The 25,503-nt window shown below is 34.3% G+C and overlaps 1 protein-coding gene across 6 annotated transcripts in view; it reads right to left on the bottom strand.

The window, feature by feature from the left end:
- The window catches only part of LOC132704027 (disintegrin and metalloproteinase domain-containing protein 11), a 627,178-nt gene that overhangs the window by 84,111 nt on the left and 517,564 nt on the right, over positions 1-25,503 (bottom strand). For all 6 annotated transcript variants that reach the window (XM_060673635.1, XM_060673633.1, XM_060673634.1 and 3 more), the window contains one exon: positions 1,666-1,745. In XM_060673635.1, coding sequence (XP_060529618.1) covers positions 1,666-1,745 — 80 coding nt within the window. The remainder of the gene's footprint in view (positions 1-1,665; positions 1,746-25,503) is intronic.

The following is a 25,503-nucleotide window of genomic DNA, read 5'->3' as shown; positions in this document are numbered from 1 at the left end:
CGACATAGAAGTGCACCTTTTATAAACAAGTCTCCAAATAAATGAAGGCTTTAATTAATTCAAATATTGAATACGACCAAACATGGCAATTAGACAAAATTACAAAAAAACCTTATTGTCTTGTTTAATCTTAGACAGGGCCACATCTGGTATTGCTCCTGAATTTAATTAGTCATAACTTCCATGTGTCGCACTGTATGTCATTTTTGATTAGGCGTACTTTTAGTATTTATCGTCAGAAGCAACCGTTTTAAATAAAAACGGGTTTGCGTTGGAATTTTTTTTAGTTGGATTTCGGACTTTTTCAAAGAGAAAAAATTCTTCTTTAACGTCACTATCACCAAATTAGTAAACATTGGCTAAAAATGATAATTTTCAAAAATGTGCTGCATTTTTCCTGGACATTTACAAGAAGTTGATTTAGAAACCGGATCCTGGTATGGTTGCGCATCAATTTCTGGTCGAAAGTTACCCCAAGCTTTGGATAGGAACCAAATTTTAATTTTTCGATTATTTTCTGTGGGATCACTTGAAGTCGCTAGTCCACAAATGTTCAGACCAAAATGAACAAGATCTGAGAAATAGGATATTTAATTAGTGTGGCGTAAAAAAGTAGTGTATTATTAGTCTTATAAATGATTGAAGTTTTTTTCGTATATTTTTGAAATACGCCGAAATGATTCAACTTTTATCCAAAACCATTTGTTTGTAAACTTGAATGGGGAATGGGTATGCTTAGTGAAAAATGTCATATATTCACATGAACCTGTGTGAGGCGTGAGGCGTCGCCTTACGATACCCAACTTCCATTATTTCCTATCCTGACACTCATCAGTTTTTCTTTGGTCTTCGTCTTCCGCTTCGTCCATTTGTCACCATTCTAATATATATGAATTTTTTATGTTAAAATTAGTTAAAGATTCACTTTCTAAAGTTGGTATAAATACTTAATTAATACCAAGTATATGGTCCTCACTCAAAGTAATAATCACAGTTCATTCATTTATTGAAAATTATGATATGGAATATGTAACGATGAATTGAAAATCTAAACAATTATTAGATAAATAATTAAACTAAAAACCGATTAACAATCCCATTAAAAAAACAAACGAATTTAAAAAAAAAACAAACTTTTGCAATAGTCTTACTCCATCCCATTATTTGCCAATTTTTTCGAAAGTTTCCAGAATAAACAGCGATGTAAGCGTGAGTAAATCTGTTTTCAGTAAAGAGGTTTGTTTGAGTAGGTTTTAATAAACAGCAGCGCAGGAAGTCGACTGTACGAATTGTTAGAAGGTTAGTTATGTTATAATTTATTTTTTGATATATATGTATATTTATAATGACAATCTTAATTCATATCGTAAAATATTTTTTTAGTTACGTACTTTAAAACAGGAAAGACTTTCGCCGTATCTAAGCACTTACTCAAAGCTTTTCTTTTGCTATATCTACAATTATCCAGTACTGATAGCAATGATGAAATCGAGCTTCCTGATTTTGACATATTTGCTCTTAGTTTTGAAGACATAATTCCTCTCTCTATAGGAAAGTCTCGTTTCCAAATAAACAAATAAATAAATAATGGATCAAATGCGATATTCATAGTGGACGGCTGGACGTAAATCAGATATCATATAAAAATATCCTTAAAATACTTACGTATTGAGCTCGAGATCCAGACGGAACTTATGATTAAAGGCTTTAATGAGAAGCGAAGTGCGATGGAAGTGCTTGCCGGTCTGAAACAAAAAAACAATAAATGTCAACTTTAGTTGCGTCATTGCTCTTTACTACAACTGTCAAAAAAATCAAAACTTTATCGTAAACCTTCATACAAATTTTATTTGGATAATAAGTAAATTATTCGACCAAATAAATATTTATGTTATTTATTTCCAATGAATTTTCAATATTCATAACCGGTAATCTATTTTATAGCCTTTTTTTAAGGTTAGAAGTATTTTTGGCTTAATTCAATGGACTGGCGTTGCATTTAAGCAATTTTTGCCGTCGTTCAAGTCGGACAAGCACGATAATTTCCAAAGTGGGAATCGAACCCGCATCCTTCGGCAAGTCAAGTTGGCAGATCTAACGCATTACCAACCGTGCCATCTTCGGTTCAAAATATAAAGTTCAAAGTTGTGCTTTTAAAAATCACTTCATGTTTGAAAATAAACATTGATATGTACTGTTATTAACTTTATTCGATTATCATTTTTTGTAGTGAAGAGATTATTGAAATAATGCTTTAATGTTAATAACTATAGCATTGTGATATTATCATTATTCAGGACGTCTCGCAATGTGTCTATTAATATACTGTTAGACTTTCTGAGGAAATTAGGAAATTATTCGAATCATGTTAGTCAAACAGGAAATCAAATAATATGCGCTAAATACAATTTAATTTGTTTGGTAACTGTGCGACAGGGTACAAGTTTCCGCAGGCTTCTTATAATAGCGGTAGTTAAATATTACTTCCCTCTTACTAGGCAAATACTTATTGGTCTAAATTTTCAACGGCGAAGAAGACAATATCGACGAAAACAATCGTTCCTAATCGCGGCTCTAATCCTCCTCGTCGTTATTAAATTGAGTTAGGTAAAATGAGTAACTCTTTGTGAGTGATTCGAACAAAACCGCAAAATAACGACCCATTCAAAGCCGGTCTTTTGGTTTTAGTGATGAAAGTAAGCTTTGATGGTATTATTTCGCGTTGAGGATCAATCGAGGTCTCTATTTAATTAGTGTTTGGCAATATAATTCCCGTTACAAACGATGTTTTTGGGTTAGTTGGTGGGATACTGGTTTAGAGAGAAAAGCATATTCCCGAATTTGTGACAATGAAAACTTTTAATTGGCAAAATAAAATGATCACAAAAAAAGCGATCTGTTGCCATGTTAAAACTCATGTAAATAATTCTTTTTTGAGGAAGACCAACACCAATGCCTCATGAATATCTGCAATTTATTAATGTTAAAATTACTATTATTATATTTTTCATTATCATTTATCTTCATGATGTTTCAATTATTATCATCGCGCGATTAAGTTAATGAGAATCGAATAAACAACACCGACCGGCTCTTGCATTGAGAAGTGGACCTCATCTCCGTGGCGACGTGGACCCTTCGAGCTCTGTCATTCTGGCGGCGAGCGGCGTCGGCGGTAGGGCGTGGTGTTTCGCTTGTTTCCCCTTTATTGATTCGTCATCAGCTGGCTTGGTTTTCAATTAAGAGCAAGTGGTTACCGGGGGAACGAGGGTCGGGTGTCTGCGTGTGACAGGGAGGTAGGTCCGAAATCCCCGGTATCGTTGCGCCAGGACATGACGTAGCATTCGTGGTCATTTTATTATATTCTCAAATGCAAAACGTTGACGCAACATCTACAGTGTGGTCGCCTCATTAATTTCTACAGTTTTTTAATATGCCTATTATTACTGATGTTTTACCTTGTTACGTTGTGTTTGCTCTCGTTGCAACATACATGAAGTTCGTAATTGCCATAAATTTTAAAAATTAAGTTAATATTTGTTAATTAACAACCACATTAATTTTTAGTACAGTACAATAGCTTGATTTTAGATGTGAGCAATTCCTCGATTCAGAAAATATAATTACAAATAGTTTTGCAATAGTATGAATAATAGTAACATTTATTTCACCACAAAGCATGCGTTTTCCATTACGACAGGGGCATTATAGCATCGATCCATTCGCAGTTAACTGAGTAATTCAGGATAACCAACCGTACGGGATAGGCCGGTACAGGTTCAGCTTTTCCCAACGAAGTCCTGGAAAATCCACTCATCTTGGAGTGTGCTACATTTTTCAATACGAGGGGGTACCCATAAAAAACCGGAATTGAATTGCCGCGCGCAGAGCTTGTATAGTACACCTTTCACCTTACTGGTGGCGAGTCATGGTGCTATGGTTACGATCCAGAAACGAAGCAACAGTCCTGCCAATGGAAGACGCCACTGTCTCCCCGTCCAAAAAAGCGTCGTCAAATCAAACATCAAAACGATGCTGATTTGCTCTTTCGACATCAATGGTGTAGTTCATGCAGAGTTCGTTCTACCAGGTGAGACCGTTAATAAAGCTTTTTATCTGGAAGTTTTAAGAAGATTGCGCAACAGTATTCGACAAAAAAGACCCGATTTGTGGCGGACAGGGGACTGGTTCTTTTACCACGGTAATGCATCTGCACACCCAGCCATTTATGTTAAGCAGTTTTTGGCTAAAAATGGCATGGTTCCTCTGCCCCATGCACCTTACTCGCCTGATCTCGCTCCGTGTGACTTCTTATTTCCACTTATGAAAAGGGACATGAAAGGACAGCGATTTGACAATATTGAAGAGGTCAAGCAAAAAACGAGGGATGAGCTGTCGGCTATAGCCAAACATGAATTTAAAAAATGTTTCGAACAGTCGAAGCACCGCTTGGACAAATATATTAGTTGTAATGGAGAGTATTTTGACGGGGATAAGGTCGTATATAGTTTATAAAAAATGATTCCGGTTTTTTTTGGGTGCCGCCTTGTGTATTCAACTCTATCCCGCTCTTAAGAGAACTCAAGTGCAAAATGAAAGCTGGAAAATAGTAGTGCTTCATTCCTCTCGTTTTGAAAAATAAATATATTCCATAGAAACAACTATAGTTGTTTGTGTCCGATAGCTTGAATTTTTTGATAAATGTACAAAAACTCAAATGGGGTTTAAAAACATATCTTTGATAGTTTAGTTTGCACTCTGCCTGCCGAGTACTAATGCAGAAGAGAAAGAGTGTTTTCAATTATAAACAACTATTGGAGTAGCGAAAAAAGTCACTTTGAAATCAGCCACGATTACAAGGCGCAATTGTAATTGAAGTTGTTTGGAGTTTTACAAATTCCTCTTCAAAAATGATATTGCTCTATTGTTTGTATAGATTTTCAATACTTATGAGATTTTTTTTTATATACAAAGATAAATACAAAATACAAAAATACAAATATAAATTTAAAAATATATATATTTTGCTTTTATTTTTACATGAGTTAACGGGGAAGGGTTTGGGAAGCGGATCTAAGAGTTCTGGACTGATCTCTCTCGAAGTTGGTCACCTAATCTAATTTCATGATACAGGGGCTGCCTTTTATATTTCGGGATTTTCTAGTCCTGCCATCTGGAGACTAACGTTTTTATAGGGAAGTTTGACATTTTGAGGTTAGGTTTAGTGAGTTAGGTTTTGGCGAAAGAGTGTTGTGTGTGTTTTTTGTGATAAATTTAAAAATTGTAATGGTTAAAAATGGAACTTAATCGGGAGGATTTACGTGCAATAATTTTTTATAACATTAGACGTGGACTAACTCAACAATAATGCATTGATGAACTTAATTCGAGTTTTGGAGTTAAAGTACCACCAAGAACTACTGTATATCGCTGGTTTTCGGACTTCAGTCGTGGTCGTAGTTTTCTTAAGGATGAATTTCGTCAAGGTCGTCCAAAATCGGTGGTTGTCCAAGAAAACATTGATGCAGTGCGGAAACTGATTTTGCAGGACTTACCATGAGATTGAGGGATATCTTTGGGTATTAGTGGGACCAGCATACATACAATTTTGCATGAACATTTGACATCAGCTAAAAAAAGGCTCGTGTGGATTGGTCGAAGGAAATGTAAAAAAAATTCGATCGCAGTGCTTCCAAGCACGTCTATAATATCATGACAGGTGATAAATCATGGATCAGCAGCAGTTGACTGTTTGGGTCTTTCAGGATGAGACAAAGCCCACAAAAATTGTTCGTGTGTGAAGCACATCGAAACAAATACTAGCCTGTTTTTTCAGGAATACTGGCCAACTGCTTCTTTGGTGAAAGATAAAACAGTCAATTCTGAATGGTACTCAACCATTTGTTTGCCGAAAGTCTTAGAAAAACCAACCGCGAAGACCAATCACTTTCCGCTACGAGAACAATGCAAACAAAGAAATTTTTAAGCACTAAAAACATTGATTTGATGAGCCATCCACCATATTAAGCACGAAATTACTTCTTTTTATTCCCATACATTAAGAATAAATTACGTGGGCAATGCTTTTTGGGAAAAGTGCTTTGACGATTGGTTTAACGAATGCAAAAATGTATTGATCATCAGGATGAATAGTTTTAGAAACAATAAAGTCATATTTGTTGGTGGCTTGTAGTTTTTTGTTACAAATTCTAGAAGTACTTGTATCTACACCATAAATTAGTCTTTAAAAAAATCGATAATTTTTGACCAAGTTGCAAAATTCTGCAGTGATCGGCCGACGTAGTTATGTACGCACGTTTAGCTTATCGGGCTCCAAACGGCAAGCAGCGAATAGCAATAATTCTCCACTTTGTACACAATGTCGGCTATCAAGCCCCAAACAACCGCGCCACCCAATTAAAGTCGACATCGGCGAAATCCGCTGCCAATTATCGCCTTTGGATCAATGCGTCGGCAAGGGTCGAGTTGCGTCGACCGAGAAGGCAATTTCGTCGGATCGATGCTAAGAGTTTAATCAAAGTATTTAATAAAGACTCGACCCACCGCTTTTCGCATTTTCCTTTTTTTTTAATACCCAAAATATCCCTTGTGTTGCCACGGATTGCCTTGCCGTAATGTGAACCCGGTTGGTTCGAACGACTTCACAATAGTATATTCGGTCACTCACAGCAGTAATAATAATAATAATAATAATAATAATCTTTAAAAAATGGCAAGTACAACATCGACATCCATTTCAATTAAAAGAAGCTATAATAATTCAACCTTATCAGTGAACGAAGAAGACTGCAATTGGAAAGATTTGATTTATTATAAGAAAAAAAAAGGGGCAGATCATTTGAAATCTCGCAAAAAAAAGTCCGACAAGACAAGCAAAAATCTTTGATGATGACACAAAATATGTTAAAAAAAGTTCACTCTTTATATTTCAAAAACGGAATACCCACATTAGAATTTTGATGGCAAGTCCCTCATAAATCTAAAACTGCTATAGAAAACATTAAGGGATATATTTTTGCCTGGAAAAGGCATAACGTCTAAGTCTAAGAGAATAGAAAAAAAATTACTAGTGCTCGGCAAATTTCACAACCTATAGAGGAAATAACAACTTCCTTTTAGAGAAAACAAGAGACTATTGATTAGTATATCAGAACAAATATTAGATCCGAAGGAAATATCACGAAGAGCGAGCTATTAGAAATAGTAAATTAACACAATGTATGAATTACAGATATTAACATTATAAAGTACTTGAAATTGTTTCAACTTTTTGTCGTTTTCGTTATTGTAAAAAGGATTAGTTATATGGTACTTCTTTAGAGAAAAGCCAACAGCAGAGTGTTTAAAATGAGCAATTTTTTTTATGAGATTTACTTTTTTATTGATAAAGACACAGTGTTATTGAAACAATTGTCATGTAAAAATATATAATTTCGTGAAAATCTGAACTTTCAGTTCTTATTTATTTTGCTTTTGCTTTTTTATGACGCGTGGAAACATTATTTGGCAAATAAACTTCCACAGGCTACAACAATAATAGATAATAGATAATAAGATATTCTTATCAATAGAAAATCAGACCTAACATTGGGTCATTGTGTTTACAGAAAACCTACGCACACAGACCGTCACCTTAATGCATGGTCACATCACCATCCGGCACAAAAATCATCGGTTATCACCTCTTTTGTTTACAGAGCCGTAAAACTATCTCAGCCCGAGTCATTGAACCTAGAATTAAAACACCCTACCTCTGGTCTTCTCTTTAATAATTTCCACATTACGGATATTAAGCGTTCTTGCCACTGTTGTCCTTCCTTGTATTCAAAACATCACTGACCACATATCAAAAGTTCTAAAGAAATATCAAAATATCAAAACCAGATTTACCACTTGTCCAAAAATCTCTCAACATCTTCGATCTGTCAAAGACAAAATTCCATTTGAGATGTCAGGAGTTTTCAGGTTTCATGTATATGCGGCAAAGAATACATTGGAAAGACCGGACGAAAAATGTCAACTAGGCTCAAAGAACATGGAGGAGCCTTAAGACTAAGTTAAATAACTCTTCAGCAGTTGCCGAACACGATCACGAAAGTGGTCATAAAATTTTATTCGATAAAACCAAAATTCTTGCATGTAATCAATTCTATAAGCAACCTAACAATCCTAACAATATATCAATATGGGAATCAGCAATCCGGGACGGTGTTTATGCCCCTCATTTAGCTTCGCCCCCCTCAAACAATATAAAAGCAGGTACAGAGTAAAATGCCAGCCAGTTTCAGTCAAGCTCTGATGAAGTCAACAGGATGATTGGCGAAACGTTAGCTAGTTTGAGTCAACAAAAACCGACGCAGGAGGAATCCAGAAGTTTTATAAAAAGCATTATTTAGCGTTATTAATTAAATTTAAACCACGCACCTATATCGCCTCATTCGGCATCCTTTTGTCACCAAAATAAAAATAATAATTTTCAGTCTAACCTCAATCCATTTAGCCGCAACCTGCAAGATTTAAACGCAGAGGCTAGATCCGGATATTTATCTGGAGAGGCCGCGGCAAAGGCGAATCTCGACAGCCTGACAAAAAATAAGGGCCAGTTTATCAGTTTTAATAGCTACATCCCCTGTTCGGGACGAGCAACAGCGGTCACGGAGTTTTTATTCCCCTTATCCGCCCATACGAGATAAATTATTGTTCCTATCCACGCCTTGGACTTTAACAACCGGCGTTATTTAAGACCTGTCTGTCCCCTTGAAAACTCTAAACAATGGCCTTAGCAGACTGGTTGTTTTATTTTGCGACACTTCAAAGAGGGAAAATGTATGTGGGAAGTCAAACTGTGGTAAATGAGACCACTTATAAAATTTCCAGCAGAAACGTTTGATGAATTAAGTAAATGAAGGCTTTTATTAGTTCATTTCATCCCATATACTCGTCAAAATTTCAATAAAATTCATATTTGAAACCCGCTTCGAACTTATTCTACTATGCTCGAAAGCTGAAGGTAAAAATATCAATTTTGACTAGAATCAAACTTTGTTTAGTTAGACACAAGGCACACAAGTAGTAAGTCAAAGTAAGGTAAGTTTTACATTATACTGCTTAGAACCCCATTTGCTAATAAATAAGCAAATTATTCATACCTACAACACTAAATAATCTATCTGATAAGAAGTTGTGGCAAAATATTATGGAAGCAAATTCGGTGTGGTACATATTCGCCAAACTCATCTCAAAAATCGACAAAAACTATTCTTTACATATTCTCTTACTCGGAACGGAAAGTCTTGATTATTTTCCATCTCTTGCATAATTTCTTATGACATGACAAAAAAGTTACTGATTGCCATTACTAAAGGTATTTTTGTTAAGTTTAAAAGTAAGTATTAAAGGAAAAAAAGGAACGATTCTTCGCAAATATTACATAATGACACTTTTTCAATTACTTACATTTTACAAAATACTGTTTTAAATTTACCGAAAACATCCAATCGCTCCCAAGCCCGTGACTAAAACACCAGAAACTCCGGAAGCACGTCGCCACAGTCTTTAACGAAGCTGACGTCTCAAAGTGACACTTTGCGCACGCTGGAGGATATAATTAGCTACTTAAGGGGAGTAGGAAGTAGACAAAAATAAGATTGTGTGCCAGGATTATAAACTTATATTAAAATTTACTCAATGTATGTACCAAAATTTTTGCTAAGATGAATTAAATCATTTTAATAACGAATGTTACGAAAAAGTTTAATTACAAGAATAAAATTACGTTCAAAGTAAATAAACTTTTGTTGTGATTGTGAATGTGGAAAATAGATAAATTGTTATCTGAATGGTTAGGCGAACATCTTGTTCCGGTGTTTCAAGAAATGTGGAATGAAGTTATTTAATTCGTAATAGATCCCTCAAACTTAAAAAGTGGAAACCTAATATTGCTAAGTCTAGGGAAGCTATTGTTCTTCAAGTAATGGTATGTACACCGTGTGCCAAATAAAACGATCTCGAAACTCATAGGAGATACGAAAAAAAGTTTCGTACAAAAGTTGCTTGGACTATCCTGAACATTTAAAATATTATAAATGTGTTAATACAGGGTGCCCGGTTAAAATAAAGGTAACTTTCTTGTGTTGTGACGCTACTGATTCAGGTATTGCAACGTTGGAGGTGTGGTTTTGACGAATTCAATCAACAAAATCTCAAGATTTTTAGATATCAATTTTAGGACAAAAATAAGGTAAGTTTTTAATTTATCTTATATTTAAATTTTACTTACTTTTTGAGATATTCGAGGTTTAAAAAATTTCGAGGTTAAAAAATTAGACAAGAGATTCTTGCATTAAATAATAGTGATGCGGTTAGAAATACGGTCTCGAGCATTGTGACGCGCTATACAAAGAGTATTGCATATTTAAGTTTTTTTTTTGTTATTTGTTTCTGTTTTTCTTTAAAGATTTATTTATTCAAATTTGTTAACTTGTTTAGTCAGCCTATTGACTTTAATTATTTATTTTTATTATTAGGTATTTTCAGTCAAGCTAGATAATTAACTATTAAATGTTTCTTCAAATATGAATTCTGAAGTTTTATTAAATCTGTTAATTTGTATAGCATTTTGAAATTTTCTACATATTAATGGACAACATTTAATGTTAGCAATATCTGAATTACTCTAACTTTAAAAGAAGTGGTATCATGTCTTTGCTATTTAAAAAGTACCTAATGTTGAAAACAAGTGACCTAATGTCGGCAGCTTTAATTCTTTATCTTTAAATCTTTTTTCTTAGACCTCGAATATCTTAAAAAGTAAGTAAAATTTAAATATAAGATAAATGATAAACTAACCTTATTTTTTGTCCTAGAATTGATATCTGAATAAAAATATAGGGTGTTCCGTTTGCAAATCTTGAGATTATGTTAATTGAATTCGCCAAATTGGCATCACCTATTTAGGACACCCTGTATAAACTGAGATGCATCCTTCGAACTGATTGAGTGCATCATCTCCTTAGTCTGTGGTTAAATTTTCGTTGCAATACCTGGATCAGTAGCGTCACACAAGTTTATATGGGGCAATCAAAATATGAAAAAAAAAACACGTAACCTTAATTTCTGTCTAAACTAGGCAAAATTCGAACAGAAATTTCTTAAGAAAGTGACCTTTATTTTAACCGAGGATTCCAAAAATGTCGAGATATACAGAGTGCATTTAAATTAAGAACGGTCAAATCGAGGGGACACATTTGGGACACCCTGTATCAACAAAATTATAATATTTGAAATGTTCAGGAGAGTTCAAGAAACTTTTGTACAAAACTTTTTTTCATCTCTCCTGTCCGGATCGTGTAGCGCATCCTTTTATTTGGAATACGGTGTACATTGTTTCTGTTGAAGAGAATAAATTCAAAGTATGGGTTATTTATAAGAAAATTGCAAAACCTCTCACAGTCACCAAGGTTACACCTACATTACTCTTGCTCTGAATATTGTAGGCTTTAGACCATCATGCACCACAACTTTTTATAAAGAATATTTTTTTAATAAGCAATACAAAAATTGGCTACATTTAACAGCTAAGCTAAAAAATGGACCCGAAAATAGCAAATTTGATTTTGCCAAAACGTCGATTTTCACTAAATTTCGTTCAGTTAAATATTATTGTTATTATTGTAACTAGTAAACTCCTTTTCTTGTAATGAATAAAGTAGAATTGTAATAATAGAAACATATTTCTCGGAATAGTGTAAGACTTATCCAGGCAAATGGAATTTTCTTGCAACAAATATCTTTTATCATTTAATTGCTCAATACGAATTAAATTAGTGTACTGCTTTATTATCAGGAAACAATTCTTTTCTCTCGAACGCTGTGATCGTAGCGACTCGCAAATCGACTCTCGCCGCTGTGCGTGGACATTTACTCGGAAATAAATTTTCAATTACGTCAGCACCGTAGGAAAACCTGCATGTACAGGAAAATGCATACAAAGGGAAACATTTCCTTTTGTGGCGGCCTTACGACGACGCGGCGTACACACATAGTCGCACATTGACGGATTGGAACAGAACGATTTCGACCGAAATTGATAAATAACCCGAGAACGTTTCGGACCCCCAGAGCGGGTGTAGCACCACCACCACCCCACATCGCGCACACGAGAGGCTGTCCTGGCTTCGACAAATGAGCCCCCGCGTGACTGGCAGTTTCTTTTGCGGGGGAGACGTTGGGCCCGGCCACGGAAACAAAGCGGTCGCCTAAATATATGCATTTACTCGATGTAAAGGGCCGGTGGGTGGGGAGGCGGGGTGGCGATGGCGTGCCACCATATGACACGCGCGGGGAAAAAAGCTTGAGCGTAAACGAGCTTGATATATGGTGTCGGGGGTTGGGTTGAGTGAAAAAAGCATTAAATTTGTGTACTTTAATAACAAGATCGTCGTTGGGGCCGAAAATCGCGACGAAATTGTCACTATAATAAATGCTATTAAGGCCCGCTGAGAGTTGAAGGGTAATCTATTGAAAATGTAGAGAGAATAAAAGTTTAGCGCCTTTGTACAGTGTGTTCCAAATTTTAATCGCAGTTTCTTATGTAAACATATGTCTAGAACCGCGTTCTCTCCGAGAGACAAAGTATTGAAATTCTAGAAAAAAAAAATTTTTTCTACTGCCGTCTATAAAATACCTATATACGCACCGATTTAGCGTGCGGGAAGCGTCACTATGCCACGTTAGTTTCGTTTCCCACGAATCCGAGCCACAGCGACAATTTTGACGTTTGTCAATTCGGACAGTCATATCAATTAATGTATTCGTGTTGTTTTGCGAAAATGTACCCAAAAACTAACGGTCGTAGAAAAAGTATAGTATGCTACACGTATGGTAAACTTTTTAAGTCACTCGTTTATGAAACACTCGCTCCGCTCTTGTCAAATAAACTCGTGAGTCAAATGCCGTTTACCGCACTTATTGCATAATATTACTATTCATTGCACCCTGCGTTCAAACATTAAAAAACATTTTTTGATGTGAACTATATTATTTAAAATCGATGATATTATTTTAAAATCCCCATACAAATTGGAACAAAATTAATCTTTTAACTTTTTTCCGTAAAATGAACAGTTTTGCTTAGTTTTGATGCATGGCGAAATCGCCAAAATTATTATAAAAATTTTATACATTATAAACCTAATGTTTCAATTAACCGGACATCACCGATAAATTTTTAATAGTATATTATGCATCATGTCTGGTAAAAGCCCCCTGCGTCACGAGTTTATTTGGCACGAGCGGAGCGAATGATTAATAAACGAGTGACTTAAAAAGTTTACCAAATCGTGTTGCATACTGTACTTTGTCTACGACCCTTAGTTTTTAGCTTAAAAATGACCGTCAGAATTGACAAACGTCAAAGTGGTAAGATGGGAAACGAAACCGGCGTTATAAAATGACACTTTCCGACAGATAGATCGAGTGACGAGTGACTTAATTTGCCTACTGTTTATTACTCCAAAATCACAGCCCCTTATAGAACACCCTGCCGAGCGATACATATCACCTGATGTTAAAGTAAACGCTTGTACTTATTCGAAAATGCCTCGCAGCATTAATGCTTAATCAAATTTAAAAAAGCAAATTTACGTTTTAAATAAAAATTTCAAGTTTCTACAATTATTCGTTACGGTCCATTTCAGGCAAGATCCACTTAGTGCAGAATAAACATCTATTGGGATGGGTTTTACTACAGTCCTGCGAAAGTCTGCGGTTAAGGTACTGTAAAATACTTAAAATGTCAAAGCAATAAATGCACAATATTTTTGGTCGTACATTAAAAAGTTTACGAAACATGTTGCATACTATACTTTTTCTTTTTGTATGCTTTTCTTTTGGGCACATTTTCGTAAAATAACACGAATACATTCACTGACATGACCGTCAGATTTGAGAAACGTCAAAATTCAAGCCGTACGATAATGTCTCCGGAAACATTGCTCCCAAACCCGTGCCGTAATATCCCAAAAATGTCCGAAGTGGCTCGGATCCGTGGGAAACGAACCTGGCGTCGTAAAATTACACTTTCCGCATTCTAGGTGGGTGTATAATTAGCTAGAATATATTTCGCATCAGCAAATGTCATTTACTGCCAGTATACAAAGTGTTACTGAACTATCTAGATTGAATAGAAAATTAGAAATATGTTAATATAGGAAATTGGAAAAAATTTTAGCAGTAGAATATGCCATAAAATTTGATGCATTAATTTCGGAACACTCTGTATAGAACAAAAATCAATATCAGCATGCCTGTCACATTGCGAGATTAAGTTCCTGCTCATTTCTTCTGTTGATTATATGCGACACAGTTTCTTTGGACGCTCTGCAGCTCGTTTTTTTTTTTCGCATTTCGGAAAACCTGGAACAAGGACAGGGTCTTTCTTTTTAAGGTTGACAACCTCCAGCAACCCCCAGATATGAATATTTAAATATATGATTGTGCTATGAAAAAACATTTTATTTTTCAAGAAAAAAAAATCGGCACGATTTTGTCACGGAATAGTAGATTATGCAACAACAAATGCCATTTTAGTCACGAGTGTGACTGGCATGAACGAAGCGCAGTGGAGTACTTTTTGTAAGGCCACCCCATAGCTCCTTAGCTTTTTAAAAATAATTGTTCAATTGCTTATATTATTATACACCTGCAATATGAAATAAAGATACTACATTAAAATTAAAATTAAAGCAATACATATACATTTTTTTCCATAAATCGTAACTAGAGAGGAAAACTATGAATAGAACCTTTTTTGACTTTCCGTCGATACGTAACAAAATTTAAATATGATAATAAAATAATTGGATGAGAAGTAAAATAAGAAGGTAATGGTTACAATTGTAACCTTTTATAGTTGGTAATTGAAGAGTGTAAGCTGAAAATTATTCTCTGGAATTAACTGAAATATGGATTTGTTTGCATTGAGTTCCATAGTTTTGATGATTGAAAAGGTTTTGAGTTTCGATGGTCATCTGAAACAATATGCAATTTGATCCTGCTTACCTATGCTATTCCATATAAAATCCATTAAGTAGAAATAAAATCTAAATATGTTTCTAAATACGACCGTGGCTATGCATTTATGTATAAAAAAAAGTATTCGTCACAAAAAACTCACTCTTTGCTTGGAAACGAAAGCTGCTTCTTATCTCCGATTTTGTCGCTGCATCCTGTGGGAGTGTCGAATTTCTGAATATGCAACATATCATTTGATTTCATTCATGAAGGCTTCGTATTGTTGAAAAGAGCACACGCAACAAAATGATTGAAAATATAATGAGTGTCATAGAAATTTTTTCATTTCTTTTATTTAGTAACATCGTTAAGTTTTAGTTGCTTTGGGAAATTTTGTAGTTCCGCAACGTGCTTTCTGTGTTCCTGCGATTATAAAAAGACGGTTCGTATGTTTTAATTCATACTTTATTTGTTCATTCTGTTATGGTCTGAACTGCTATGTTAAGCCAAGGAATCAGATGGAGCAGCTTCGCACGTCACAAATAATTCCTTGTAGTAGAGGAGATATTAATTGGCCAACAGGCGCCAGCGCCAGTAGATATGAGAGAGTTGAAGCAAAAGAATAACAGATAAAATTTACGCTTTTGCTTTGGCTGAAATGCTTGGGATTGTGATAGAAAAGTGTAGTTCGACATTGATAAAATTTAAACACATAAATGATGCTCAATCTTCCCATACTCTTTTCCAAAAATAAAAAATGTTTAAGTTTTCTTTTATTAATATATTTATCTGGAAAAGAAAATTTATAGTGTGATTTTATTGCATATAATACGCAAATATTTTTGAGACATCCTTTATAATGTAACTGAAACACTGAGTTGTGCCATCAATGAAGACTATCTGTTTTTTTATTTGCTAGTTTTGGTAGTTCGTCTTCTAAATTGTCATTAGGTTTAACTACCATCTCCACTTGGTCTTCAAATTCTGCGTTGTTTTATATGTCTTCAGGGGAACATCTGCTTCACTCCACGGTCTCCACATTTTAAAGTATTAAAAAACAGGAATCTTCAAAAAAGATTTAATGTTTAAGATTCTAATAAATGATTATGTATATTCTTATGACGCAGGATCAAAGCTCGATAATTAGGTACATAAACACGTACTTACTAGAAGGATCACACTCAAATACCTTCGTAATATATACAAGCATTATGCAATTTAGATTAAACTCTAAAGAACGACAAACCTGATGTTAAAATAAACGCTTCTACTTATTCGAAAATACCCCGCAACATCAATGCTCAATCAAATTTGAAACGGTTCAAAATGTTTGAGATAAACATTTCAAATATCTACAAATATTCGTTACGGTCCATCTCAGGGAACACCTTACTTAATGCAGAACAAACCTGGTCCTGCGAAGGTCTGCGGTTAAGGTACTGTAAAGTACGTCAAAACAATAAATGCACTATATGTTTGGTCGTACATTGCTCAAATGCATCGCATGTAGTTTGCATTATCTCTAGAAGTGTGTCAAATTTGTTTAATGTAACTATGTTACATTATAATCTCAAACGCCAATGATTTATTGTCCCCCTAGAGAACTATTTTCTGTTACGTGGTTGCCATAGCACCTCACTCGTTGCTTGACTAAATGCCTATATGTCCATCACAACAATAGTAATTTTATGAATGACTTCTGCTGTCTCTTTTAGTTAGACTTTGTGCGGTGTGCGGTGTCGATATTGCTTCTTTTTTCTATATTATGCAGCAGTATCACGATTAGTTTTCAGAGATACGGATCCCTCCGCGGCTTTGCCCCTTACTGTCTTCCATAGTTACAGTTAATTCGAAACTCAATTTGTCATTTACACTTTTGTTTATTGTTTGGTGTTCAATTTATTCTTTGCTGATGCAATGAATATTGATTACAATATATGCTCTTCAACCACTTCTCATAATTAGACTTTTTTATATTCGCTAACGCTGTGCCGTTAAATCGGTTAATTAGATCCGTTTTCCGCACGTCACACACACTTCAAATCCGATAAATAAAACGTAATAGTCGCTGACGTGAATACGTAACCGAATTTACGAACGAAATTAGGCGCGGTTGATGAACTAAAACCAGGCGAAATTTGCCCCGTCAACTCCATTTTCTAGAACCTGGGCATTAGGCGTTGTAAAATATGCAGATTACATAACGTAAAACTGTTATTACTCAAAACAGGTGTGAATATTCATCTCCTCCCGGGCGCACCTGCTGTTGCCCTGCATCACTGCGCGCGGTTTCGCCTGATTCCGGGGCTTGTTTTACACTGAATGCGCCGCCATTATTAGTTGCCCTTTCCGTCGAGTTCGGTTGATTTTATTCGGTTTAGTAAACTAGAATACAATCGTCGCAGTTTGAAGCTGAAGAACCGTACGCTAAAAATACGGCTGATGAATAATCGGGCCCACATCGTAAATGACAATTTTTACATACATACGAATTTGTGAAAGAAAAGCCCTCAACTTTCCTTCATAACAAAATAAAAATACTTATGTAAAATTGGTGAGTAGGGTTCAGCAGCAAATTTTAAGTGAGAAATGTAGTGAACACCATGATAATGAATGTCCATAGTACCTAGGTAATAGATAATTTTAGATAGTTTAGAGAATTTTAACTTTTAATTTACGTTATAATCTCTGTATGGTTGGATATTTCAATGCCTACAGTAGTTGCTAAGTTCACTAGGTTTGTTCAACTTTCTGCGAATTCAAACATGGGAGCAATAAGAAATTATATATATATATATATATATATATATATATATATATATATATATATATATATATATATATATATATATATATATATATATATATATATATATATATATATATATATATATATATATATATATATATATATATATATATATATATATCAAAAATTAAGGCGTTTTATACATTTTCTCTTAATATGAACTCATTTATAATTCATTGACAACCCATGAACGTTTTATGTATTTCATCTCTCTAATATGCTTGTTCCTTACAATATCGCCATAAAATTCCCCAAAAATGCCACTAATCACTCGGGAAATTTTTAATAACCGCTAAAGAAATGAAAAATAAAAATTTCAAAACCGAGGACAAAAAGTGTCGTAACCGATCTGCTCCTCTTGCCGGTATGACACGTATTAATCAATTTAAGGCCCTTTTTTAATATGAGGTTTTTGTGTGGTGCTTCTTTTTTTTAGCAAACACTGTCGTTCCAATTTGGAGGGCGAACAAACAATATATGCCGGATGAAATGAGATGAGGAGAGCGCTTTTATATTTTTCGGTCGCTTTCGTTTTTCGTTACGTATTTTCGAAGTTCTTTATTACGAAAATATTTTGATAGGGGCTCTATTGATTTCGGATTTGTTCCGGGACGAATACGTAGCCAAACGAGATTGGATGCGCGCAAAAAAAATGGCGACATTGTTCCCCACGTCACGTTTAATTTGTGTCCAAAAAGGGAAAATTAAGACGAACCAACAAAAAAATATTGATGTCAGGGGTTGATTTGCAACTCATGGTTTTAGTATAGGTTAAGCCGATCTTGACTAGACACTTTGCAAAAAGTAAGGTGACTTTGTAATTGGGCGGACTACGTACGTTATGTCGGTACATATGTCCCTAATATATGTTCACAGTTTGAGCCAGTTTGCACGTTTACTTTTTTTTTTTTGTAAGACAGAAGTGTTAGACGAGTTTTGTGTACTCGGCGATTTTCTGCTGTTAAAACAAATGAAACAAAGAATTTGCACAAAATTTGTTGTAAAAAATGGAACATAGTGTTGCAATAATGAATCTGCTTTGAGCAAAAAAAATGTCTAAAAGTGGTACAAGCTATTCCAAGATGCTGAGAAGACGCCGATGACGAACCTCGCTCTGGACGCCCCAGCACGTCAATAACTGCTTTGAAAAAGTAAATCAAATGGTGTTGAAAAATCGTCGAATCACTATTAGAGAAGTGGGTTCCAACAGAAGAACCCAGGATCACCAAGACCGAAAAAAGCACGCCAAGTTCGATCAAATGTGAAGGTTTTGCTTACTATTCTCTTTGATTAACGTGGCTCAGTACATCAAAAGTTCTTACCACAAGATCATGCAATCAATAAAGAGTATAAACTTGAATTCACCTGCTCACTCATCGTTATTTGTGTTGAACTTTTTCGTCAAAAACAAAACAACAATCACGCTTAGCCACCATATTCACCGGATATGCCCCCTCGCGACCTTTTCCGGCAAAACTCAAGAAACCCATGAAAAGAAGGAGGTTTGGAACGATTAATGAGATAAAGAAAAAATCGCAGGAAGAAGAAAAGTCTATAACAGAAAGTGCTTACAAGAAGTGCTTCTGGGAAATTATATCTGCGGGGATTACTTTGAAGGGGACAACATTAATTTTGATGAATAAATAAATACTTTTTGATAAACCCTTAAAATTCACCTTACTTTTTGAGCACACCTCGTATCTAACAAAATCTAAAACCAAATGTGTATTTGCAAACTTCTTCAGACAATCGTTCATCAAACACTAGTTTCGCTTGTGCAAAAAAAAAACTCGTGTCCGTGTATCAAATTTTTTGCATTTGCATTTTGCATGAAGAAGCCAACAGGATGATTGGCGAAACGTCAGCAAGTTCGGCTCAGCAAAAACCGACGTAGGAGGAATACAGAAGTTTTGTAAAAAGTATCACAGTAGCCTGTGGAAGTTTCTTTAAAAAATAGCATATCATATTCCCTATCTAAAATATCAATCCAAGCCCCTTCGTGCGCTTCCAGTTACATGCTTTGGGTAAATATTTAGAACACTCATGGTATTTTGATATTATTATGTTTAATAGTTCTGTATTTATGACATCACTCATTAAATCGTAATTTTTTTTGTGGCGTCATAGTGACGTATGCAACATGTTTATAAATCTCGTCACTCGTTTATAGTTACAATAGCTCCGCTGGTGCCCAATAGAACTAGTGAACTAGTGTCGTTCATAAAACTTCTTAAATAATATATTATTTTGATTCGCGAAGTAACGTATAATACAATCTTTGGTATTATAGATCAGAAAAGAAATTAAATGTCATAAAATTTGTGATTGCGATTCAAACTAAATTTAGACTTCAAATCGAGTAAAAAGATTGATCTTGTACAAAAAAAGGACGAGGGAAAAGATAAACGTCTAAAGACCTAAGCAAAAAGAAAGGAAAGTTTCAAATTAATCCAAATTTTGGGCAGTCCTATCACACTAGTTAGAAAAAGATGCATTTTCTTCCCCCTTTCTATCCTAAAGTAATAACTGTACAACTTTCGAAAATTGTTTCTTAAAATATCTTCATGTCATTCTTATCTGAACACCCTGTACATTGTAACAAAGATAGTGTTTTGATAAAAATTCCAGAAACAATTCAATTAAAATCCGCTTTTGGATTAATTGCAAATTATATTTTATACTAGATACTGTTATTGAACGTAACTAATTTATTCATGTATTCATATAAAACATGTCATATAATTTATGATTTATTCAGATGATATCGTGATTGAACTTTCCAAAAAATCGGGTGTTATTTCATCAAGATGACATTAACTTTGAAACTCTAAATTATAACTTATTATTATTCTCGACGATTTGAGTATTTTTGCAGACGTACAGCATTTTTTTGAGTTAACAAATGTAAAAAAATTAATTTAGGTATGAATGCTAGGTAGTAAGTCTGCGACTTAGATCGGACTAGAAATCAATTGAATAAATTTTAAATTTCAAATCTGATCAAGTCAACGCTGTGTTCGAAATTTTGTTACGCTACTGTACGACGTTGGAGTCCTCCGCATCGCAAATTAAATACGAACGAGAAACGACACCAAACGAGCTGCGCTCTTCTTTGTTTACCTTCGGCATTTCCTTTGATGCGTGTCTTCAACGTGGAGCGCCTTCCTAGCTCCCCACGGAGTCTCTTCTTAATTCACTTTGAAAAATTTGTAAATAATGAATAAGTGGAGTGCGGTTAAAGACCCCTGCAAAGGGTCCCTTTCGAAATTTGAGTTGCTCCACCTAATTCGATTTGCGTTTGCGAGTTACGTCCGAAAAGTGTTTTGGGTTTTGGCTCGAGGAAAAGGCAGCGGTCAAGTACGTTTGGTGCAGCTGGACAAATACTAACAAATAGTTTGGTCTATTTGTACTGCTCGTCCAACACCAGATCCTTTTATCCCATTATTTCGAATTATGTCCCATTTCCGAAAAAAAGGTACATTTATATTAATATACATGAAAGTTTTCACTCAGCGGGGGTAACTTTCTGGAAGATATAACGTTATGTGATGTAGTTTTGAGTTTGATGTAAATTTCACAAGTCAATATGATCAAGTCATTATTAATTAAAAATAAACGTAACTTATAACAAATAAAAATTAATGGAAATTTGTTTTGCGTTTCCAGTGCAAATTTATCTTCTCCCTCACTAAATAGGGGAAAAACCTCGCTTTACCTTGTTGTCAAATTTGTAACAAAAATTGATGGAAATTGTATTTCATTGGAATTATTTACTAACCGATTCAATAACCTCGTTAGGTATCAATGATATACAGAAAACGAATGATCTATTAGAAATAATTTTTTTCTGCTCCCTACTGAAAATGAAACTATTGACTAAAAGGGCGTTTATCAAAATTGTGCATGACATACTATTGCATGAGTTATTATATCTCATGACTAAAGAAAAAAAGATATTGTCTTTTCCGGATTATGAGTTGTTTTATAGAGTTCAAAAAGATTTAACTAATATGTGAATTTTTAACGGTCGCCACGTCCAATTGAGAATTCAATTAATCAACTAAACTATTATGATTTCAGATGTAAACAAAGCAAAAGGCATGAGCGAATTTTTGGACCATATTCCTCCGTCCAAGATCTTACTCCTACTCCGAGCGCCCCTGGCATTTCTTCCCACCTGATTTAATACCTACATTAGCCTAATAAGACGAAACGATCAAATTTGCAGACTGCCGAATAAGACTCTGGACCATACAATATTAATTTTTATAAGAAAAGGAAGGCGCATTATTGTTTTAAGTCATGGCAATTTTATTAGCGTGTTCTAGTAATACGCTTGGTTAACTAAGTCGTATAATATTCTAAAGGTTTTAATTAGGTACTAATTGAGTAAGAATAGTAGTTAGAGTTAATGAGGTCACGCTTATGAAGCTCTTGACGGTAGGACATACTATACACTAACTATATATTAATTATACATGCCGTAGAAACGCACTATTCAGGCAACAATTTCACCTTTAATGTCTCGTATTTAATAACGCTACCAGGATAATGTCAATCTTCTGCCGCTGTGCTCTTTGAGAAAAATAATATAATCATAATAATAATATAATAACAGAAGCATGAGAATTTGAGTAAATAATTTATCAGCTTACACTGTCGCGTAAATTGTTAAAACTTAATATTATTATTTTCCTACGCCGTCAATTATATAGTAAACTTAATATTACACTCGTAATCAGTGTCTGCATAACGAAAACTATCTGAAGTCAAAGATACATCAAAGCCTTCTTTTAGTTGATTTCGAAAAATTTATATATGTACTTAAACGTTTTCTTTACCATAAAAGAAGTCGTAATATTCCGGCTCCGCTAGCTCGTAACGCTTAACAATAATTCCAGGCTTGCGATAAACATATTGACCGGAAACTAAATTTATTTAATATTCAATTTCGGTTTATCAATTACTGTCCAATTATTTAAATGTCCATTTCGGTTAATTATTGATTTCGAGCGTGAAACAAATTACAGCAAACTATAAGCGCGCGTCGCTGATAATTACTTCCATAAATCTTTGATATGGTTACTAATGGGTACAATGTTATATATATTATTATACATAAAATTATTTGCATTATCTATTATGGGATCGTTAATATCCAAGATTAATTTGTGCAAAGCTTTAAATTTTTTAGAAATAACCAAAAAATAACTGACGAGATGTGCTCCAGCCTGTTCGTTTCTTTGAACTGAAAATATGAAGAAGCTTTTATTAAATATATATATATATATATATATATATATATATATATATATATATATATATATATATATATATATATATATATATATATATATATATATATATATATATATATATATATATATATATATATATATATATATATATATATATATATATATATATATATATATATATATATATATATATATATATACGATGACACTATATTCCGGGATATCATCCGTTCGCTTGTTGAACTCCGACTGGAATCCTGCAGACGTTTCGCCAAAATCTCACTTGGCATCTTCAATGCTCGCGCTCCGAAAACACTTCGAACACTTTTCGGAGCGCGAGCATTGAAGATGCCAGGTGAGATTTTGGCGAAACGTCTGCAGGATTCCAGTCGGAGTTCAACAAGCGAACGGATGATATCCCGGAATATAGTGTCATCACATTTTTAGATCCGTGAATCAATACGTGAAATATATAATGTCACACATGCAAGTAGGATTCGCATTTTTAATCTACAATTAAATGCACAATATGTGTTGTGTTATTACTTAAGTATACAATTTTCTTAATATAATTATTCTGAATATATATGTTTCTGAAACATTAAATATAATACATGTTCTACTCTATTATTCAATAAAACTTCTAATTCGAAAATGACGTAAATTCTATTCGTGGGGCCAGCGGCAGAATATACGAAAAAACCTTATATGTGAAAAAGTTCCCGGGATATTTTGTAAATTTCAAACATATTTGGTGAAATGTTTTACCGATAAGAAAAATAAAATTTTAATTCAAAACCAGATTTTTTCCGATCTCCTAATTGCGATTTTATTTTTGCAACTCATCGGAGCGCTGGCGGGACCGTAATAGCTCTATGCTCTATTTCTTAATAACAAGTCAATAAATTCAAAGTTTGTAAGGTATAGATTCTTTTTGATATTCCCATTTCATTGTTATTCTTGACAAAGGACCAAGTTTACATAAAAGTACTTTCATCTTTGCGAATGAAAAAAAAAATTATCCACCGATGGAAACAGTCTCCTTTCACGAAATATTAATAGAGACTTTGAAAAAACAAGCAAATGATAATAGGCGACGTTGATTGAAAAGGTAGCAATTTTCTTTTTAAATTTACGCGATAAAAGAAGAACGAAAATTTTTTCGATATTGCGGAACGCTGGAGAGTGACCGTTCCAAAATTCCTTTTTTCAAAAATAAAAAAATTCAACTTGTCTCGAAAAGCGATATAGAAACTTAATATATATGTATCCCGTTTAAAGTCCAAAAAACCGTTGCTATTTTTCGAGATACAAGGTATAGACTGCATACCACAATACCAACCTTACACTACAAGTGGTACCACCTAATCTCATTTCTGATAACTAAAAAGTTTTCAGTCATTTCAAGTTCGGCATTTTCAAATTACACAATTTTACCCGGCACTAGTTACCACTACCGCGTCGCTTGTTTGGGCGTCGCTTAATTTGCAAGACTGCGACGCTACCATTGGTCCCAGGCAGCAAACAAGATAGTGGGGACCTAATTGGATCCTGTCCCGCCATTTATTTGTATAACCCCAATTATTGCTACGATCTACCTGGTCGCCGTTACGCGGCCTGTTATTTCGGGGTGGATATACATTGTATTTATACACAGGGTGATTATGATTATTCATAATATCTTTAATATAGCAACTGACACGGCATACAAGTATCATTTTCTATGCGATAAATTAATACAGTAAATGTTTCCAAAATTCCATATGGGAAAAGTGTACTGTGTACTGAAATTTTTGACAAAAAATGTTATTAATCTCAGAAAGAATTAAATATACAATAAATATAATTTTCCAGTAAAACCAAAAATGCAATAATATTTAGGGTGTCCCGTTTAAAATAAGAAAGTTAACACCCACTTCCTGTATAGCCGGATGTGAGGCCGTCTTAAAAATATTTTAGCCTGATTGCCTCTACTTTCCAACATTTTCTTCATTCCAACTTTTCTTATTGTTTTTACTTATAGCTTTCGAATAACGAAATTTCCGGTGCGGCCACCCTGATAAAATCATGGTCAAACGTTTTCCACGAATGTCCCTATCCTACATTTTACGCCATTTTCTTTCTGAGGAGTGATACCCACACACATAACACCTTAACTGCGTATGCAAGTTGAATTTTAACTGAAATCAAATATTTGTTAAATACTTTCAAAATGGGTCGAAAAGATAATAACAGCAACAGATAACAATAACATATAAATCTCAAGGGCCTCGAGGTGTGTACACATCAGGCGCAATAACCTTAGAATGTTTAGCAATAAGCTGATGACGTGCTGACAGTAGTATCTTTTTTTACACTGTCTGTGTGTTAATGGGCTCCTGTTGTTGGGCTTTACTCCTTTCC

This window comes from Cylas formicarius, unplaced genomic scaffold (assembly GCF_029955315.1).
Source record: "Cylas formicarius isolate icCylForm1 unplaced genomic scaffold, icCylForm1.1 PGA_scaffold_6__28_contigs__length_40554024, whole genome shotgun sequence".
NCBI classification, from domain to species: domain Eukaryota; kingdom Metazoa; phylum Arthropoda; class Insecta; order Coleoptera; family Brentidae; genus Cylas; species Cylas formicarius.
Note: the sequence above shows the minus strand (reverse complement) of the source record. Positions and strands in the feature narration are given on the sequence as shown.